Raw genomic sequence first — 21,031 nt, forward strand, 5'->3', positions numbered from 1 at the left:
AGAAAACTCAGGAAGTAAACAACTCCCAAGTCTCAGGAAGCCCCTGAAACTGACTAGATGAATAAGGCACCTTAATCCCCAAGTTATATAAGCAGTAAAGACTGCTGAGAGGATTCAGACCAGATCATCTGCCTAGAAAAAACTCTGACCTATTGAACTGCATGCAATTCATGCAGAGAATCAAGGGCTGAAGTTTTGCAGGTCATCGCTTATGCTAGAATGGGCTTTTAATGATGTCCATGCTCCTATAACAAACCCATCACTCATTCTTCTGCATGTAACCACAGTGAGCTCACTGTTTCACCAAGTGGACCATGGCAGTATTGTGATTCTGGCCTATCATTAATTCTCTATCTGCAGTAAGTACATCTTTACTTATATCTCCGCAGGAATAGTGGCAAAGAATGCTGGGTTATTTCTTTCATTATTTTACTAAACACTCTTTTTCTCTTAAGGAATAGGTCAGCCTCCTTAAATGATGAGCTGGTTACATTACAGCATTAGCTTGATACAGCCTAGACACATCTGAGAAGGGGGTGGGGATACCTCGTTGTTTCTTCCATCAGATTGGTCTATTGAATACTAGTGAGATATTGTCTTAATTTCTAATTGGTGTTAAGAAGAACACTTAACTGTGGGCAGGGTCATATCCAGGCAAGTGGGCCTGGACTGTATACAGAAGGTAGCTGGGCAAGTTAGAGGCAACAATCCAGAAAGCAGTGTTCTTCGGCTGTTTATGTCTCAAGTTCCTGTCTTAGGTTCCTGTCTTGGCTTCTCTGTACCTAGTAAGATGAGATTAGCCCTCTCCTCCTCAAGTTCTTTTGGCCATGGCGTTTCTCAGCAACAGAATAGCAAGCGAGAACACACGCATAGCTAAAAGCAGACACACTGACTCGCAAATCTGGGAGTTGATATAAAGTGACAGGCTGGGAAGGACCCAGGCCACTGGATCTGCAATTGTGCCTAAGGTTGTTCCGAGTTAATTGCATTCTCGTGAGCATTAACAGCTGGAGGTTGGTACTAATCAGGGTTCTTTCTGTACCACCATGGCAATTACATTAATCCAGTTTTATCACTCAGAATTCAGGTCAGATAGATTGATGAAAACTTTTTAATTCCACAGAGTATCTTGAACTGTGTCTCTCAGTCACAAGGTGACTGTCCCACAACCCAGGATACAGTGGGCACACCCCTGCTGTCCTGATGAAAACACTGTACAAACAGTGCCCCTGTAATAGGTGACTATGTTAATGGGCTTTTCTTTGTCTTAAATGATACACAAATCCAATTTTATGAGAATAGGAGATAGTCTAATGAAAACGCCAAATTTTTCTTTAAATAAAAACTGTCTTTTGGTCTATTTCTATTCCATGGATGACAAGCTTCAAAACCACGGCCATTCCCAGCTAATCCTCAACAGCTTTATCCCCACCAGATGCAGAGACACAAAGCCGGTTTCTGCCAATGGCTACTGAGGAAGTTATCATCACCTACTAATCCCGAAGGATCTGAATACAATTACATTTTAATCTGAGGGTTTAGAATGAGAATGTAAATGAAAGGCACAGCTTCATTTGTATCCCACATTCCAGAAGCACAACTTTAAATTTCCTTTTGAATTTTGAGGCCCTGCACAACAACACAGCTATCATCGAATTCTCCAGGACCTTCTCCTGACCTGGCATAGCAACCACAGGGATGGTCCAATTGGCAAAGTTTGCATGGGACATGCACGCTCTGCACCAATACTCACATTTAGCATCATTGTGCCTAAAGCTGCATCAGCCGCTCAAACAGCTCCTCGATCCAGCAGCTACTTTGTGGCTGAGAAGGGGTGATACAGAAAACCTGTCATTCACTAGGGAGAAATCTTAGCTCTGAAAGAGGTAGATATGCTAATTGCCTTGACTTAATCAATAGACTAGAAGTATACACATTGAGATTCACACTGTGCTGTAATTATTAATGGATTATTGATCAATTAAAATGAAAATCAGAGTGTTTGGACGTAACTCAGGTGATTAGATGCTTGTCCTGCATACATGAAACCCTTGTATTGACCCCCTAACATTACTTAATTAGTTAATATAATTTATACTAAGAAAGTGTCATATTAGCAAGCACTGGGACTATGCCTCAGTGGGTGCTGTTGCTGTATGCTTTCTGTGCCAACATGGTGACCTGAGTTCAGCATCAGTCAGCATCAAGCAAAAGCTCAGTAAGGCTAACCGTGGAAGCCAGGTGTGGCCACAGGTCATTTTTAAACCTAGCTGTAGGTAGGTGGGGCCGCGGATATAGGAGGGGCCTCAGAGCTCAGTGACCAACCACTCTAGCAGTAATGGCCACTGCAGGTTCGATGAAGAGATTTTGTTTTAAAAATAAAGTGGAGAGCAATTGAGGAGGCAATTTCTCTGATCTTCGTGCACACACTGGAGAGAGAGGGAGAGAAAGAGAAAGAGAGAGAGAGAGAGAGAAACAGGAGTGGGTGCAGAGAGAGGAAGAAAGTGGGTGGAGAAACTCCTTAGTTTCATGCCAGCTCCCAAATACTGTAACAGTTAATTTTCATTACCTTGGGTAGTATTTAAGAAAGTGCTTTTCACGTTGAAATTGTCAGCAATTCTAGATGAGTATAGTCCCAAAGTGCCTGAAAACAATGGAATCTGAAATCTCTTTGGATTCTTCATTTCTGAACTCCCAAACAAGCTGAATTGGCTAATTTCATCTTGCCACAAAGATAGTCATAGAAGCTTTGCAATCCTGATCCCCATGCAGAAAAAAAAAATGTCTATTTTTAACTCTCCCCCACAATGAGTGAGTCCCCATGCCAGGGGGCTATGCATCTGTGAATACAAAGCATGTGCCCGTTTTTGAAGGAACCACACTGAGCCCCTTGTCAGCCTGAGGTATGTTTAGACATGCGGCTTCTACAAAACGAGGACAGCAGCTAGCTCTACAAGCCCCCGTCTTCAAAATCTATCTCAAGCTCCTTCAAAAATGCTATTTTAGTAAGATTATTGGGCCTTCCAGCTAAACCAAAGGAACACAATATAAACTGTCTTAGCTAAAAATGGAGAAGCAGGCTGGTAGAAGGATGGAACCTATCCCTTACAAGACAACACAGCATCCCACGAAAAGGAAGCCTGTTTGCGAGATGAGAGGACGGAAGTAGCTTTGCTTTTATCATTTCCATCTGGACAACTATGAATTACTGCTGCCTTTCATTTCCTCAACCTCAAAGCTTGCTACAAAATACCTCCAAAGATTCCTATCGCCAGGAATGAATCCTGAGTGTTTCCTAAGTACCTAGGCCTTTTATTTCAAAATGCAAGGCGGTAGGAGAGTCTATAGAGAGGCCACAGCAGGAGCTGGCAAAAGAATTAGGAAGAAGTGGAAAGCTCAAAATGCAAGAAGCAAAAGGAATTGGTCAAGAGCCCCAGCCATGCTCCTCTGGAAGCAGAAAAGACTTTGAAGGCCTCATGATTTTTCCATCAGTGCCTTTTTTTTCCAAATTAGATCCACTAGCAAGTCCTCTGCAGCTCTGGGGCATCAGCTTGAAAAGTAAAGCAACTGGATATCATCCCTTTAAAATATCATTCAATTAGATCTTTTGTAATACATACAACGTAAGGAGATAGCCTTACTGATTCTAAAGAAATTGCTAGTGCATTTCATCAAAGGCACAATAATGGAAACATCGATTCACTCTCACCACAAACATCTCCCTGTGATGCTGCAGTTACCTTAATGCCAGCACTTTTCATTTTCCCTAGAAGAAAACAGCTGCCTCCACGCATGCACACCAGAGAGAGCCCTAACCTGAAACAGCACGTTTGTATATCAATCCCAGCTACCCTGGTATCTTCATTTGCTACTGCACAGACAGAGCATCACTCTTCTGGACTCTTTACCACTACATTACCACCCAAAATAAAGGAAAAATCTCCCCCACATAGACAGGGAGAGGTGTTTTATGCCGCCCCTGCAAATGTTGCCAGGGGCTTCACGTCCCTCCTCGTGCCATTTATTCAAAGGAAGAATGGCCACGGACTTGATAGAAGCCGTGGTAGAATAGTCAGCCACTTTCAGCAGAACGTGTCAACAAGAAAAAGTACCGAAGGAATAACATATCTGGAAATGTGCGGTGTGATTAGGAAAATCCATCAACACCCGCTGCCATGTTACAAATATTTATTCTGAGTGAGAAAAAAAAAGTCATCAAGTCTGAGAATATCTTGGAGGCATTACATCCACAAGCATACTCCATGAGCAATGCCCCTGAAATTCTTGGTGCTGTGGAAATGGAGGAAAAGGACACAGGGGATAACACGAGACATAGTGCATTTGCTTTAACGACCTCTTGGTGTGAGGGGGTCTGTTGCCTCTAACCTAGCTTGCCTCTGTTAAAACATACTTTAAGTGCTTTGGGCTTCATCTAAATGAATTACCAACCAGCCGTTTAACAACATCCAAGTAATTTATTTTTCTTTCAATATAGCTTCAAATTTTCTGGCTACACTAAGCATCGAAGCTCACAGACTGCCTGACATTTGGCTAAGTCTTTCACACAATATCTACTTGATGCCATGAAAGAAACATATTTGCAATGGCTTGCGCTCTGCAAATGTCATGCAGGGGTCCTTAGGGGATTGCACTAAGCACCTGGTGCCCACCATGAGGTTCTGCTAACGAGAGATGCAAAGGTTATGTTGAAATTATTGTTTAAAGGTGCTGACATCACACATACACATCCACCGCCACATATTTAAAGTAGATACTGAAGAGCAACTGTTTCAGGTCCTTGGAGAGCAGAGAGAAGAAACAATTTCATTCGGACTATTCTGTGACTATCTGTATGCGAGATAGTTCTTGCAAATATCTTTTTCCTTTGACTGACTGATCCCATAATATTATTGCATAAACAGTTGGCATATGAACTAAGGTCCTGGGAGGTGATAGAAAATATGATGAGAATAATGTAGTCTCTATTATGAAATACAAGTTGAACAAATATAATAGGTTCAGTGCTGCAGCATTTAAACATCCATTCAATGATGGAGTCACCTAACAGATATTCAGCAACAAGACAAAATAGTAGATCCTACCTTACAGATTGGAAAGAAGAAATTAATGAAAAGATGCAGCCCAACTTCTTATGTTGCAGCTAAATTGGAGAATACTAGATGAAGGTTGACAATAGTGTGTAGTGGCATTTCATTTGTATTTTAATAAATACAAGTTATTTATTTATTTAATAAATAAAGCTTGCCTGAAGTTCAGAAAAGTAAAACAGCCACACTGGCCAGCCTTACAGACCAGGCAGCAATGACACACCTTTCATCCCAGTAGCCACACTAGCTTGCCATAGAAACCAGGCAGGAGTGGTGCAAGCCCTTAATCCCAGAACTGGAGAGGATTCTAAAACAGGAGGAGACAGCTCTCAGTCTCAGTCTCAGGCTGAGGTTTCCTGGAGGCAGGACCGCCATTTTTGAACTGAGGTCAAGTGGCTTCTGACCTTTTGGTTGAACCCCAATATCTGTCTCTGAGTTTTTATTAATGGTGCTTCAGTAGCAGATAAAGATCAGGAGTTCTTTATAAGGTATGTTGAAGTTCTGAAGCATGTCGGAGGCATTGTCAGGTACACAGCAGAACACATGGATTTTTAGGTTGAAAGAGAAGAGCTCTGGGGCCACCAAACCTTTAACTCATTTTCAGAAAATACCAGAGACTTTCTTGACGCTTCCCTTTCACCCCTAGAAAGTAAGAGTATACTAAAATTTCACCAAATCGAGACAGTGGAGTATGAAGGAATGCACCCTAGATACAGAACCTGACAGTAGTCATTCTCACTCCAGTTCCCCCAGCTCCAAGATGGAAGAGGATGGACAAGAACACTGACTTCCTGCACCTTTGTTAGCGGGTGTCACTACAAAACCACAGTGATGACACCCCTCTTACCGACCTCACAGTGACTAAGAAAAGAAAGTAAATTGATTAAATGTTAGAGGAAGTCATTATAAGACTATGAATGAAAAATAAATATTGCCAATAATATATATATATATATATATATATATATATATGAACACACACACACACCTAGCCCTATATATTTTGACACTGAAGAGTAAGAAAGCAAAGTTCATTGCCAAAGACAAAACCAACATGGTTGGAATAATGAAATATCGTCAATTCTCTCCAAAATCTGAGCTGAGCAAACAAGTACTTTTCACAGAGAAAGCCCCAGGTGACAACTTATAAGCATGAGCAGTGTTTGTTCACCTTCTGGTCCAAGCTGTAGGCCAGCACCCAGTCCTCCTGCTTGGGATGGAAGAGCAGGCTCTGGATGTAGAATGTGAGCCGGTATTTCTGGTAAGTTGCCCCTTCGTCCGAGCTGATCAAGATACTGCTCTCCATCTCGGGATCGCTGAGAAGCATGATCTAATGACAAAGCAGAGGCAGAAGTAAGGATGGGATTAATAGGGTGGAATGAGCATGAACAATACAATATACATCGTTCCTTTCTCCCCAGATTTACTGAGCTGGAACAGGGTGCGAGTCTAGGTCTACGTACGAAAGGAGGTTTCAGTTTGTACTAATTAATCTTCGAAGTGATGAGCACAGGAATGATGTTCCTCACCCTTTGACACCAGTTCTAACTCAATGATACCTTTGTTAGAGAAATTTCCCAAAGCACAAATCCACAGAGGTCCCTTAGGAAATACTGCTGCCCTGTGGTTGACACCCAAGCCAAGTAAAGAAGGAGGACAATCCAAAGGCTTTGGTATCAGGAAAGTTTGCATCTCAAAAGTCTCATATATATATTTGTGGCATGGGAAAACTCTTAAACTATGGGAGTCTTGGTTTCTTCAATATTAACTTGAGTCTGACATTACCCGAAGTACCCTTCAACACATGATATAAGTTGCGTTTCTTTCTTTGTTTTTGTTTTCTATTTTAACTTTTTATTTATTCTTTGTAGACTTCATATCCTGCATCTCGATCCCACTCACCTCCCTATTGCTTTGAATCTATCTTCTGCCCTTGACACCAACTCCCCTCAGGTCAAATAAAATTTAAAAGAAAAGAAAAATCTCATCATGGGCGTGTGGTATAACACAGTGAGCGGCAAATATACACCTCAGTCCATACATCACATCTGCAAGTGATCACTGCAGCAAGTCATTGGTCTGCTTTGAGGCCTCTGGTTTCTGCTCCACTAGCCACACTAGGCCCTCACTTGGACTCCTCTTGGCTGTCCTGTTGTTGCCCTGTGTCACATGGAGATTCTGCAGTTTTGGGTTTGCTGGACCAGCCCCTTCACGAGTTCCAGCAGCTCAGAGATCAGTGGATGTTGGGAAGGGCAAACCTGTGGCCCTGCTTCCGAGTCTCAGTGGTGGGGTCAGTGAACCAGTTCTCCCTCATCCTCAGCCCCAGGTGAGCTCTCCAGCACTGTTCTGGCTAACACACCTGATGCAGCCGTGGCTCAGCCTTTAAAGGCTAGGCTCATGATCAGAATGTGAACTGTGCTCTTGACCAAGGCATTGCTTGGACTGCTATTTAACATTCTGTCCAAGGTGGTTCAGCTCCTACCCAGAGTGCTTGGATGGCATTTACTAACTCGGAAATGGTTGCCTTTGTAGTGATTAAGGCCTTTGGACAGACACTGACACTCTTTAGTATTGGCGACTTTTCCTGTCCTTTCTGAAGGAATCTCTTTCGGGAACACCACACTCATCTGTTCTTCCTTCTTATCTTTTGAATGTTGGACTTTTCTTGATTTTTCTTTAAATGCGACATTTCATTTTGACCCTCTCTCTTACTCATTACTACTTTCATTCTCTATCCCTTTCCTTCTCTCTTCAGGTGGCATCTTCTAGCTTACATTAAGTCTCCAAATGAGCATCACTCATCCCAGACTCGATCTTAGTTTCAGGACTGTAAGCACAGCCCTCCACATTCTCTGCTTTGATACTCTATCCAGAAAACCTAGAATACAAAACACCCCGCAGTGGTACTTCAGGCCCCGCCACTCTCAGCTACTCAGTATTTCCACAGCCACTCATAAGAAGGAGTGTGCCAGCACTGATGTCTGTCTTCTCTTTCTCATTCTCCTCCTAAATCCAGTCTTGTCTTTTGAGTAGTGTGTGTTTGTCGTGTGTGTGTGTGTGTGTGTGTGTGTGTGTGTGTGTTATAGGTATACTTGGAGGCTGTGCCCTGTCCCCTGCATGCAGAGGACAGACATTTTGTATTTCTTATATTAGGTTTTGAAACAGGATTGCTCACTGAACAGAAATCTCACTATTTTGGATAGGATACCTGGCCAGTGATCTCCCAGAATCCTCCTGTGTCCCTTTCCCAGCACTGCAGTTACCAAGCATGTACGGTCAGGCCGGACTTTTATGTGGTACTCTTCATAGTGTGGGACGTGCCTCTGCCACCGCCTGTGGACTGACTTCTGGTCGAATCCCAACATTGAATCTGTTTTCTTCCTGATCGTTGCGATTATTCACAGTAAGAAAACTGAACTCAGTCAAAAACTTCTACAAGTTGCTATTGTTCCCAGAGTGACTGACTGAGTAAGCACATCTATCTCCTACTAAAATTCTACCCTTGTGGTGTACGGCCAACCATTGTTCAGGCTAACATCACATAATGTAAAACATGGGGGCTGAATAACAAAAAAAAAAAGTTTAAAAAAACAGAAACAAAAACAAAAAACAAACAATAGAAAACCCTTGTCTATGTTTTGTAAAATAAAACTGTTAACTAGCATGCTTTTTAAAAGCAAGCCTTTGAAGGGGTCTAAATTTTAATTGCTGAGGTTCACAATTCTTTTTCTCTTTTGTCCCTTTCCACCTTCCAAAATAAGATCAGGCTTTTTCTCAAATACTTGCTTTGACGTAATTGAGATAAGTCATCATTAGTTATCAGCAAGTTTTTATTTCCTTTTTAATGGATGCAGTTCAATAACCTTTTCATTCATACATGAAAATCCAGGGCAAAGCTCTTGTTCGGACTAGTAGACGCACAGCAGTCTCTTCCTCCTGTGAACTCTAAAGGGACAGGGACCCTGATGGGAGCACCGAGCTGTCTTAAGAGGACACCAGGAGAGATACTTGCAGCGCTTGTCGAGTCTGAGAGCAGAGGTAACCAGGTAAGAACAATGGTGTCATAATAACTAGCTTCAGCACAGCACAGGGTATCAACCCACTGGGTTGGTCATGCACTGTGCAAGGAAATCATCATCCCTGGCACAGAAGAATTAAACTGCTTATTTTATGCAGAAATAAAAAGCTCCATGCCTACGGTTTTAATTAGAAGATAAGGCCACCATCCTCAATGGACTTTATTTTATACCCCATGAGTTGCAACATTCTGTATAAAATTTGCCATCAAATATCTTGTACAATGAATTCTCTTCCTCTTAGCTCTGTCTCTTTCTGTGTGTACTCATGTTTGTGCACACACACACACTATGTACACACATACACAGAAGTGTACACACCAACACTAACTCATGCACAGACCCTGCATACACATATGTCTATATATATACAGAAATGAATTTAGGAGGGATAGCGCAGAGGTAGAGAGTCTAGCTATAGAAATCAATGCACATATAATAAGGCATATTGACAGGGTGCAGGGCTTTTACAGAACTTCTGTTTGCAAGAGTACATTTTTATTGCAACCTTTCTCTGACTTGTTCTTCCAAAACCCTTTTATATACTTGGATCTCTGCAGCTTTGTCTCTTTCATGGCTCCGATGTCTCAATCCTGATTTCTGAGAAGAATGAAAGAACGGGGAAATGTAGCCTACACTTTTAACCAGTGCAAGGAATGTCACCTGATATTTTATCCAAACCTCACATAATTCCCGTGAAACAAATGTGGTTATTGCACTTTGCACATAAGGAAACTGAAGCTTGAAAAGACAGCAATTTCCTCATTATGCCCTGAAGTCCTGCAATCCTGCCAGCTCCCCAGAACACACACCGAGTCTTCCGTGCTTTCTTAAAACATGCCTACAAAATTCACTGAAAAAAAAATAACAGTAGCCTTAAGAAACCCTTACTCCTATAACTCACTTTCTACCTCTGACCTAGAGGACAAGAACTCAATTAATAAGAATCAAATAATAAAAAAAAAAACCACAATGTTACCTGTCGGTGCTGGGAAAAATGAGAACATACTACTAACATAAGTAAGCCAGGAAATGCTGTGTCCTGAGTTAAGCCTCAGGGTAAACTGTGCTTTACACATCATTATGCCAAATATATAGAGGAGATAATCTCATGCCACACAAACTTTATTGTTAAGCGAAGGTTTCTATCCAAAGTTCTATGGGGTCAAAGCATTAAGTGGTGTAATGAGAGAGGTACAAGGAGTGGAAACGATCCTGTCGAATTGAAAGTCTGCATCAGTCCTCGGAGGGATTTTTAACAGCATTCCAATTAAATAATCTGTAGACTAGGCATTTATGAACTAGCCATGAGACTCTTGGTAAGGGTAAGAGAGGCAGGCTCTGCAGAAGCAAAGGAGTGGAGAATCTTCGCCTCTCTGTTCATAATTGTTAGTGTGCAGGCGCAGAAGCTGCAGCGGGGGCTGTTGAGGCTGTGTGCATTCTGGATTTTTATAGTTTTGACAATGTGAAAGGGACAGGGTGGAGAGAAAACCTGTGGAGGGCTTTCTTGGGTCTTGGTTTGCTTTTGCTTCCTTCTGCTTTGTTTGCTATCTAGCTTATCCTTACATAAAATCTGCACTAGGGAGCTGGGCATTATGATTCATTCCTATAATCTACCACTTAGAAGACAGAGACCTGAGGATCAGGAGTTCAAGGTCATCTCAATTACATAGGGATTGAGACCAGCCTGGGCCACGTGAAACTCTGTCTAAAAACAAAAACAGATGTGCAATGGATATTAGAGAAGGAGGGGGAGCTAGGTTATCAAATTATTAATGGGATAGATTCTGGGTGTAGATGTCTTGAATGCGAATGTTCAGTTTGTTACCCCATTTGAAAACACGAGGATGTTACTGAATTTTTCCACCTTTCTCATCTCCAGGAGGAGGAGATAATAATGGACCCTCACCAGAGTGTTGATTACAGGATTAAATGAGATAAGCATAGGAGCCCAGCAGAGTGCAAGGCACAAAGCCACGAAATATGTAACATCTTTATGTTTAAATAACCCATGATAAATGTACAATTAAGACCAGAAGGGAGGAAACAGAGGCTGGATATGATAGAAGTGATCTGGGGAACAGCTCTATGCTGATGCATATAGAGGGGGAAGAAAGGGAGGAGCCAAGGTGTTGCTTTCCAAAGTATAAAAAGTTCTAGCACTGTAAGAAGGAAAATTCTAGAGATCTGAAGAGCAGGAGTGTGCACATCTTAACAATGCTGTATTATACAATGATGTATGGGAGAGAGTCTTGGGCATTTGTTAAGCAGGTAAAATTTTCTCTTTATGTCTGTGGTGTGTGGGGGGGGATGAATTCATCATAACTAAAAATTTAGAAGAATCAAAAAGAAAACAGCACATATTGAATTTGACATTAATTTAGGTCTATTTTTACATGACTGAATAATAATTGTCCATACACTATTAGGAAATAGCAACATTGCTTCTGCTATGAATGAAAACCAGTGGGATGTCAATTTGCTCAATACAATTGTTACTTTAAAGGGCCACTCTCAACTCACCCTGAAAGGGGGTAGTCCATGGTGGTCTGAAACATACCAATGCCTTATTGGTGACAGTCTTGGGCATCCCATCCACTATAAATGAATTGCCTGGGCTTCAGTGAATGAGACTGAAGCTTTGGCGTTCACCAACACACAAATGCTGCAACACCTTCCGTTTCTTGTTTATAATGCCTTTTACAGGGCAACTCTGAGAAAGCTGAACAACATCGGCCCTAAGTGTGCATTCCAAATTGTAAAAGATGCAGGTGGAAAACAGGAATCAAGCTCCTGGCTGAGTCTAACAACATCACCAACAAATGTTACCATTCAATTACCTAGTCTATGTTTCTCTCTAATGCAACCTATGGCAGGCGGTGAAAGCTAAACACTCTGTCTCTCATTCTACCCTGATGTCCCCCAACTCCAGGAAACAACTCTGTTCTGTGTTCTGAGAAGAGTTCAGAACAGGAGTAAGCAGACTATTCTCCTAACAAAAAAGAGGGATGCTATGATTTACTATGCAACTGACTCCTAATGATTGACACTTAGTGCATTTAGTGATCAATAAGGAAAGGCAATGATATCAATGACTTGCAAAGAGTGTAAGAGAGATGGTAGCATAACTGACCCCCAAAGCATACCGATGCGATTGCTATGCTGCTGAGGATAGACTTTCACACATGCAGATTCTATGCAGATATTCCCCTTCTCTGTTTTTTTTTTTTGTCTTGCCCAGCCTTCAATGGTAATTCTCCATACAGAGATAAAAGAAACAGAGTGTGCAGATATTTCAACTGCAAAAGTTGTCTTGAGAGAAGTTTCTGATATCTGGCTGGAAGGGATCAGGGATGCTGGTAACCACGTGACAATGCACAGACCACGGACAATAAAGATTACCCAACACAAACTGTCACTGAATGTCAGTAGGGCCAGTTGAAGAACTGTGCTGAGAGTTATTTATATGTATGTTTATGTTCAATTGTGACTAAACTATTCAAAAGGGGAAATAAATTTTAAAGATAGAACGTCAACATATACTTAGGCTTACATATAATCTCTTTGACCTGGTTTCATCGTATATGTTGTTTTATTCACCAAGATTACAACTCCCCAGTTTCTTTCCCAATATAGTGCAATTTTATTAAGCCTAGTTGTCCTATAGGATTTAACAAGAGCATCACTTAACAGAGCACCAACCACTAAAGCAAGTAAAGAAAAAGATGATGAGATAACTCAATAGCTCAAAATACTTGCTACATGATCCTAAGGACTGAGGCCAATTCTCAGAACCCAAAATCAAATGAGAGAACCCACAGCTGAAAGTTAGCTCTGGTTTCTACCTGCATACCATGGCAAGTAACCCCTTAGCACATAGGCACACAAAAATAAATAAGTAAATAAATACATTCCATATTTTAAAAAGCACTTGTATTTTAATTCCTTCACTCTGGGTATCATGTTGAACAGAAAGCAGCTGATGGTGGGAAATATAGGCAGGGAAAGAGTAAAGAAGACCGAGTGGACAGAGAAGGGCTCCGTACCACAATGCAGTGCAAAGGTGCCAAGAGGTGGGCAGATTCTCTGTAGTTAATAAATGAAAATCCCAAATAGTCTGCTTACAACCAGTAAACCAATACATACAGTGTTAAAGGAAGAAGCACAATACACCAAAAGGTTCTGAACTTCTACATCTATCTTGGTTTTATTTATAATACTGGAATACTTATAGTATTGGAAATTTTCCAGATTTGTGGATTTTTGAACCTGAAGAAAAAAAAGATGGAATTAGGACTTTTGAAGCAGAAAAGCCAGAGGAGGACTAGCTCGAAGACTTTGACAAGATGGAGTTGGTTTGATATGTCTAATTCATATTCAAATGTGGTGTTAGAGGAGGGTGCAGAAGGATCATCTTCAGGAGAGTGGGCTAGCCTGCAGAAATGACGTTAGGGCATCTGCGTCTACACAGGACCAAGCAGTGTGCATCTGCAGTCACCATGGCAGCTGCATCTGAACAGGACCAAGCAGTGGCATCTGCAGTCACCATGGCAGCTGCATCTGAACAGGACCAAGCAGTGGCATCTGCAGTCACCATGGCAGCAAGCAGAGATGAGTCCAGATAGAAAAAGGAATTTTATGGAGCAAAAAGTAGTAAGGAGGGGCTCTGAAGAGAGAACTCATACAATGGGGCACTCTTGAACCTACAAAAATAAAGCACCTGGCAAGATGGTGTTCAATTACATCAAATGCAGCTAAAAGTCTTAAAATGTGAGTCTATCTTTCCTCAGTCTTCCCTTTTCTTCATTTGTCCTTTCCATGGTTTCAACTGCCTGAGTTAAGTGGCCATCCAAAAATATTAGATGGAAAATTCCAGAAGCAAACAGCACACCACTCTGAAGAGTACAGTGAAATCTCAAATTGTCTGACTCTATTCTATCCAACATCTGAGCCATCCTTTTGTCCAGAGTGTCCAGGCTGTGGATGTGTGTGTAGTGTATTAGTGTATTTGGCTGTATGTATATACACACACACACACACACACACACACACACACACACACATATATATATATATATATACACATATCTATATATATTTCTACATATGTAAATATCCACACTCATTGGTCCTATGGTACTCAGATCAACTGTCTAGGCGTTTTGATACTTCCATTCAGCTCATCACTATTTTGCTTAGTCACAGCCCCAAGGCAGACACTAAGACATTGCAATTGTTCTACTGTATCCTTGCTTATTAACAATCTCTTACTATGCTTAATTTATAAAATGAACTTTATCATAAGAACAAATGTATGTGGGTATAAAAGGGTAAAAATAGCTAGATATGTTTAGGAACAGGCCATGATCCACTAGTTTGTATGCAAACATTAAAATTAATTTAAAACACACTCACAGGAATAAAACAAACATAGTAGATAGGCTTTGTTACCCTCGGGCTTCCACTATGTGTGCCTGTGAGGGGAGGGAAAAGAACTACAGAGATTTGTCCATTAAAATTAGCACCAAGGAGTATATTAGTGACCACAACAGAGGCTGAGAGTGAACTAGGTGGGCAGGCCGTGTTGATTCAAGTATAAGGTGGCCTGGTCACCCAGTATGGAACAAGCCTCATAAATGTTCATTTCTTTGACCCTGAAAATTCTATTCTAGGATTCTGTCCATGGAAACCATCAGAGACCCAATAAAAAATTTATGCACCTGCATGTTCATCTTATGTTATTTATAATAATATGGAATTGGAAATAACCCAGATATTTGATAGGACTATGAATAAATAAAGTATAGCAAATCCATTTAGTGGAATATTACACAGCTATTAAACATGAATTCAAACAGTTTCATGGCACACAGAAGAGAACCATGTTTTGAAAGTGCATGAAAAGCAGACTAGTCATACATGAAGCAGAATCTCAGTTTTGTGAAAATTGTTTACGCTTCATGTAGGTGCATCTATATAAATCACTTAGTGAAAAACATGTACATGTTAAGCATGGTTATTCTTGAGCAGCGAGATCATGACTATTTTATTTTTATTTTCTGAAATTGTTCATTGTCATGCACATGCACGCATGCGCGCGCACACACACATGTGCATACACACCAAAACTCTGTTCTCCCAATTCTCAGTGTTATAAACAATACTGTGCTATGCTTTCTTGTTTACTACCTGCTAGCCAATGTCATGAACACATGCTGCTCACAGTGCAGGGCAGTTGTGACATGAGGAAGATGGGGTGAAGAGCGTCCCCCTGTGTATAGTCACCTCATCACTCAGAGAGTGATGCTTCTGGTCCCTCTCCTGAACCCAAATATCTTCCACTTTGACCTCTAGCTCCCCAAACTTCCTTACCTACTCCATGCAAGTTCAGCTCTGACTGTTCCATTCCCCCTTTCCCAAAGGCTCCAATCCCATTTCCCTGTTCTGAAAATCCCAATGACATGCCAGACCCTTCTCAAGTCAGTCTTGGCTATTTTTCATCCTGCCCTCTTTGTGTTCTCACGAGTTCAACTATCGGGCTCCTGCAAGGTTTTAGAGATGATCAGCATATTCTGACATTCTCTGCTAATACCACTCATTTATTAGAAAGCCCAAAGGTGGGTATTTCTGGTTTATCACTGTTCTAGGCAAGAAAACAAGTTCCAGGCCATAAAAACTTGGAACACTTTGATTAGAGGTGCTGCCTCTCTGCTAGCCTGGGTGGATCAGGTCCACTTGCATTAAATGGCACCCAATGGCCCCATTCACTCCTCTCCTGTCAGAGACTGACATGGAGAACTGGATAGATTCCTAGGAACATTATTTCTCAGCAAGATATATCTCCAATATTTAATAAAAGCAAGGCAAACCTCAGGGGAGAAGGAAAAAGAAGTTCTACAATTTAAAGAAAAATGAATAAAAAGGAGACAAAATTGGTTTAGAAGTAATTTTACTTATTTTTGATGTTTTAGTTTAGTTTGACCTAGAGTTTTTTGCTGGTCAGTTGCACAAAAGGAAGCTACAAGCCCAGATGTGTGCTCCTGGATTCAGGCTGAGAGTCTGAGGAATGAGCTCAGCTGGACAGAAGGTGTGCGCTCGGCATGGCTTCGTTGCAGACATAGGTGTGGAGCTGGGCGTGTTTGGTTTTGAGAAACAGCTGATAAGTTGAATCAAGCCAGTCCAAGGTGTTTGCTATTTCAAGCATCCAAATTGCTACCACATATGTCTGGGGTCACAATGGGAGCTCAGAATTACAAGTGCAATTTAAAGCCTCAACTCAGAAAGGCAACGGAGATAGAAAAATGATAAAAAAAAAATGCCAGCCAGCACGTCTATTGTCCACCACAAAACAAACTTCATTTACAAGCATCTTGTTGAAGCTGTGTGGGAGGGAGATGCTGAAAAGATCTGGGCGCACCGGGGATGGTAGACGGAAATTAATTGCACAGTATCTATTCTGGTTAATTTAAGAATGGCAGATTGCTACTGATACAGCATTTATTTAGTGGGACTCTCTTCAGTGGCTCATCTCATAAACTGCTGGGAACAAAGAGAGGAAGGAGTGGTGATTTTCATAAGGTCACCTGCTACCCTGTTTCTCCAGGGGAATCTTTAATTCTCCTGAGAATCCTCTAACTTGAACAATGTGGAGGAGAGGGGGGATGTAATTAGATATTTGGAAAGGTTTCTGGACTTAGGAGAGTTAGAATGAGCTCTTGGTTATGACAGAGGCAGCAATCAGGGACCGAGTGTTCATGTTCAGACGTCACCTGTTCTATGTAGCTGAAAACTCTATTCCAGTGAGCCGTGAGGTCAAAGGTAGTTCTAGAGCACTGTCTCTCCTAGGAACCATATCACATCACAGTTCAATGATGCATTCCATCTACAGCCTGCAGGGTGTAGAGAGGCCCTGCACACAGCCGAATGCAAGAATCTAGAGCTAGGGTCACTGGATGCTGCATCCATACTTTGATCCAATATTCCCCACCAGAAAAAGACACCCCATGAGATGCTGGTCCCTTCTCCCAGAGGAGAGAGATTTCACTCCCCAAACATGTAAAAGAAAAGACGACAGATTATGTCACCGGCTGACCCTTGTTTATAGACCTTGGAAGGTCTGTGCTCTCTGTCCACAGCTCAGGACTCCCGCTACACACACCCCCTCATGCTTGCCCCTGGTTATATAGTACTGGAGCCTTTGACGTTCCTCCCGAGGTTTTGTTTTGGCTCCTCTCTCCTTTAATCCTCCTGTACTCTGAGGAAGGCAGGTAGGCATTCTCACGCCTCTGTCTGAGTAGAATCCTGTAACAGAGTACCAGAGACAAGGAGACTACTACTCTTTCCTCAGAGTTACTGATGCTGGAAAACTCAAGATCAGGCTCACTGTGGCCCCTCCGAAGAGGGTGCTACCTTTAGGACTTAATCACTTCCCCCAAGTCCTCAGTATCTAACACAACCACACTGATGGGATGTCAAATCGAAAGTAAATTATGGTAGGCCGTGTTCAGTTTATGGTGGCCCCGCACCGGTTCCCTGGCATTGTTATAATTAGTAACCATAAATTATGTGATTTAAATATCTTACATATCTGAAGCACAGAGGTTTAACCAGGTATGGATGGCATCGAAGTGCCCATTAGGCTACCTCACTGAGAGGGCCTCGAGGAGAGTCTGTTTCCCTAGCTTTAGTTCTTTAGCTTAGTTTGTTTCTTAGTTCCAAGCCTGCACCTCTCTCCAAATTCAGGTACAGTCTGCCCAGTCCAGTGTCCATCATGCTTCCCATGGACACTGCTCTCCCACCATCCTCTTGCCCAAGTCCAAAGACACTTGTGGTTATCTGATAACCCAGACTGTTGCCCAGTGAAGGCTAACGGATTCACAACAAATATTACATCCAGAGCTTGCATTTCACCTTGTCTCATAAGCTGACATACTTCAGGTCTTGGAGATCAGGCCATCTTGAGGAAACCTTAGATTTGCCTACCACACCCCCTTCCGCAAAGGAAACATTGGGACTTGGCAGTTTACTAGAAGTTACAACTTCTGTCCTAGGTCAGGAGGCAAGCTCGGACTCCACTTCACCTCCGGAGTTAAGTGCCTTGAGCCTTCTTGCTGTGCTCGGTATCGGTGGCACGGAAGGAGAAAGAGGACAGAGCTAGGCAAAGACGAGAAGGGAAGTGAAAACAGAGGCAGGAAAGAGCAGCAGCAGGAGGAAGGAGGATGTCCTGCCCCATAGCTCACTCTCCGCAGGTGCCTCTGTGCCATCCTGTGTTCACTGGCATCCTACTTCTATGGGACCATCGCTTCCGCACTCTGGACTAGTGTGTACGTGTGCCTTTTTCATGTTGGGTTTCACAATGATTTCATTATGTGGGGTTGTTTCCTCTCTTTCTCAACGTGAAACAGAAGGGTGGGGGTGGGGGATGAGGAGGTAGCAATTTTGCCAGGCAGGTACTCCCTGTAATGATCCATCATCCCATGCCAGGTGGTCCCCAGACTAGCAGGGAAGAGAAAACCACAATAACAGTAATAAACGGGAAAGGGACCCTCCAGGTAAAGACATAACACGAGCTACAGCTGTCTCTGCCACGGAGGTGGGAAGAGGCCGGAGAGGGAATACAGAAGTTACCAGACAGACAAGCATCTAAAGTCTGCAGGTTTCTATCTTACCCGGGTGACTGTTCTCAGCCTGGGTATATGTTTGTGTGTGTGTGTGTGTGTGTGTGTGTGTGTGTGTGTGTGTGTGTGTGTGTTTGTGTGTGCGAGTGTGTGTGTGTTGCTTCCTTTCCTCCCTACACAAGAAAAGAAAAGGAAACACCACCACACATACCTTCGCTAACTTTTGTTGTTGTTAGGTACACAGAAACCCATTTGTCACAAGGTCCAACTGCCACTTGTGATTTCAGAGCTCGGCAAAGGATCCACCCCTACGGTGATTTAGATTAATCACTTCTCATTAAGAGCCAATAAACACCCTGCATTCAGAGTGCTCCTAGCTGCCACAACCCACTGTCGCCATGTATAATTGCCAAAAGGGAAGGCAGAGGCACACCAGAGAGTTGTCAAATGTAATTTATAGGTTTTTAAGATCTAATCATTTTCTATAATATTAGATTAAATGACAGTCTATATTAAAGAGGAAATTACATTTCACCTTGCTTTCTTCCTCCCCTCCCCCTTCCTAACAAGGGGTTTTTTAAAGGGTCTAATCCCACAGCTAAGGGCCAGAAAGTGTCCTTGACAATGCACTTGAGGAGAATACACACAGGACTTTCCTGCCCCCGCCAGGCTATCAGGAGAGGCAGGAGAAGAGATGAATAGAAAGTTCTCTTAACTGATCCAACTGCACTCAGGAGCTCTCCTGCCATCCCCTACTTCTACCTGAGTTGGGTCATCTTACTCTAATGGAATTCACCACAGCTCCAGGGAACTTATTTGGATGTTTCCAGTGTGAAGGATCAGCCCAGAGTAAACCCAAACCATACCGAATCTCATCACTAAGGAATTGGGATCGCATAGACTGTGGGTTTGTATCTGGCCATCCTACTCTGCACTGGACCAAAGGACTTATGTATTTATTTTGGCTCTGCCTATGATAAACACTAGGCATCAAAAATAAAAAGATGAGTGAGAAGACTGTAAACCCCTTCTATCACTCACTTAGTCCCCTGACTGCTGGGTTTTAGTTTTTCTCAACTCTAAGATTGAAGCCACAATGCTTCCTACAACCACTGCTGTGGCTTGAGGCCGAGGAGAGAGAATAATAATATTTAGAAACACTCACAAACGCATATAGGGGGTCTTTTGTATATCCAGGCTTCATCGTGTTTCCATATAGTTATGATGTATGAAGATGTGGACAAAACAAAGTCAGCTAGGGTAAGAAGAGGTGCCACACAGAAGCCATGGCCAAGATGGAAGATATCAAGAGAGTGAAGACTGATGGCCACCCTAGTAGAAGATGTGGGTGATGCCCACCGCACATGAAAGGACCAGGATGCTGTGATATGCTTGATATTCATAGTGCCAGGCAGAGACCAAATTCTATAGCACGGCTCTGACGTGCCTTCTTACACTGGCTCCAACAGAGCTTTCTTTCCCCTTGTCCCAGGATCATTAGATGGAAGAGCCATTCAATTCTATTTCCCAAATCTCCTGCTTTCCCACCTAGACAAACCACTGCTAAGAGGTCATTCCTAGCCCTAGAAAGTCCTCTTTCTACTGTATACAGTGAAAGCCCATCTAAGCCATATCCAAAGGACCCCACCTCTAAGAAAGCTCTACTAATCGTCCATCAGCACTTTAGATGCTGATGACAGCAACCTGTAGAACTCACGGCAACCTGCTTATGTTACATGTAAGCTCCAGGCAGCTGAGAAATTCCCATCTTCCTTTTCTGCAGTGTGTCAAAGTGACTATTTTTCAGAGAAGTTCCACAAGCAGTATGGCTCTGTTCGTGGTATCTGCACACATAATCCTAGTGTCTGGCCTCTCTGCAGAGCCATTAGACAAGAGGAGGGCCACCAGATGTGAAGAAAACCTTTTACTGCTTCCGTTCACCAGGGACACAAGTCATCCTGAATCCAATGGCCAAGTTCATTATTCAGCCAATCCTATGTCCAATGAGGGGAAAGGTTACAAGCCTACTCCATGGTCGATACAAATACCACACGAAAATTCAATTACCAGGTTGGAGAGATAGATCATATGGCAAAGTAGGGCCTCTGTCTGATTCTCAAAACTCATGTAAAAAAGACCAGGCATGGTAGTGTGCACTTGGACTCCCACACTGGAAAGGCAGAGACAGAAGGACCCATGGAGCTTGCTGGCCTGCCTGTCTAGACAAACC

The 21,031-nt window shown here is 42.4% G+C and overlaps 1 protein-coding gene across 1 annotated transcript in view; it reads right to left on the reverse strand.

The window, feature by feature from the left end:
* Sorcs3 (sortilin related VPS10 domain containing receptor 3) overlaps positions 1-21,031 on the reverse strand; it is a 624,769-nt gene that overhangs the window by 287,535 nt on the left and 316,203 nt on the right. The window contains exon 4 of the mRNA XM_041661922.1: positions 6,280-6,438. Coding sequence (XP_041517856.1) covers positions 6,280-6,438 — 159 coding nt within the window. The remainder of the gene's footprint in view (positions 1-6,279; positions 6,439-21,031) is intronic.

The sequence above is a fragment of the Microtus oregoni genome, unplaced genomic scaffold (genome assembly GCF_018167655.1).
Source record: "Microtus oregoni isolate MIOR12 unplaced genomic scaffold, Mior012 000012F_ref0000307, whole genome shotgun sequence".
Lineage (NCBI taxonomy): Eukaryota > Metazoa > Chordata > Mammalia > Rodentia > Cricetidae > Microtus > Microtus oregoni.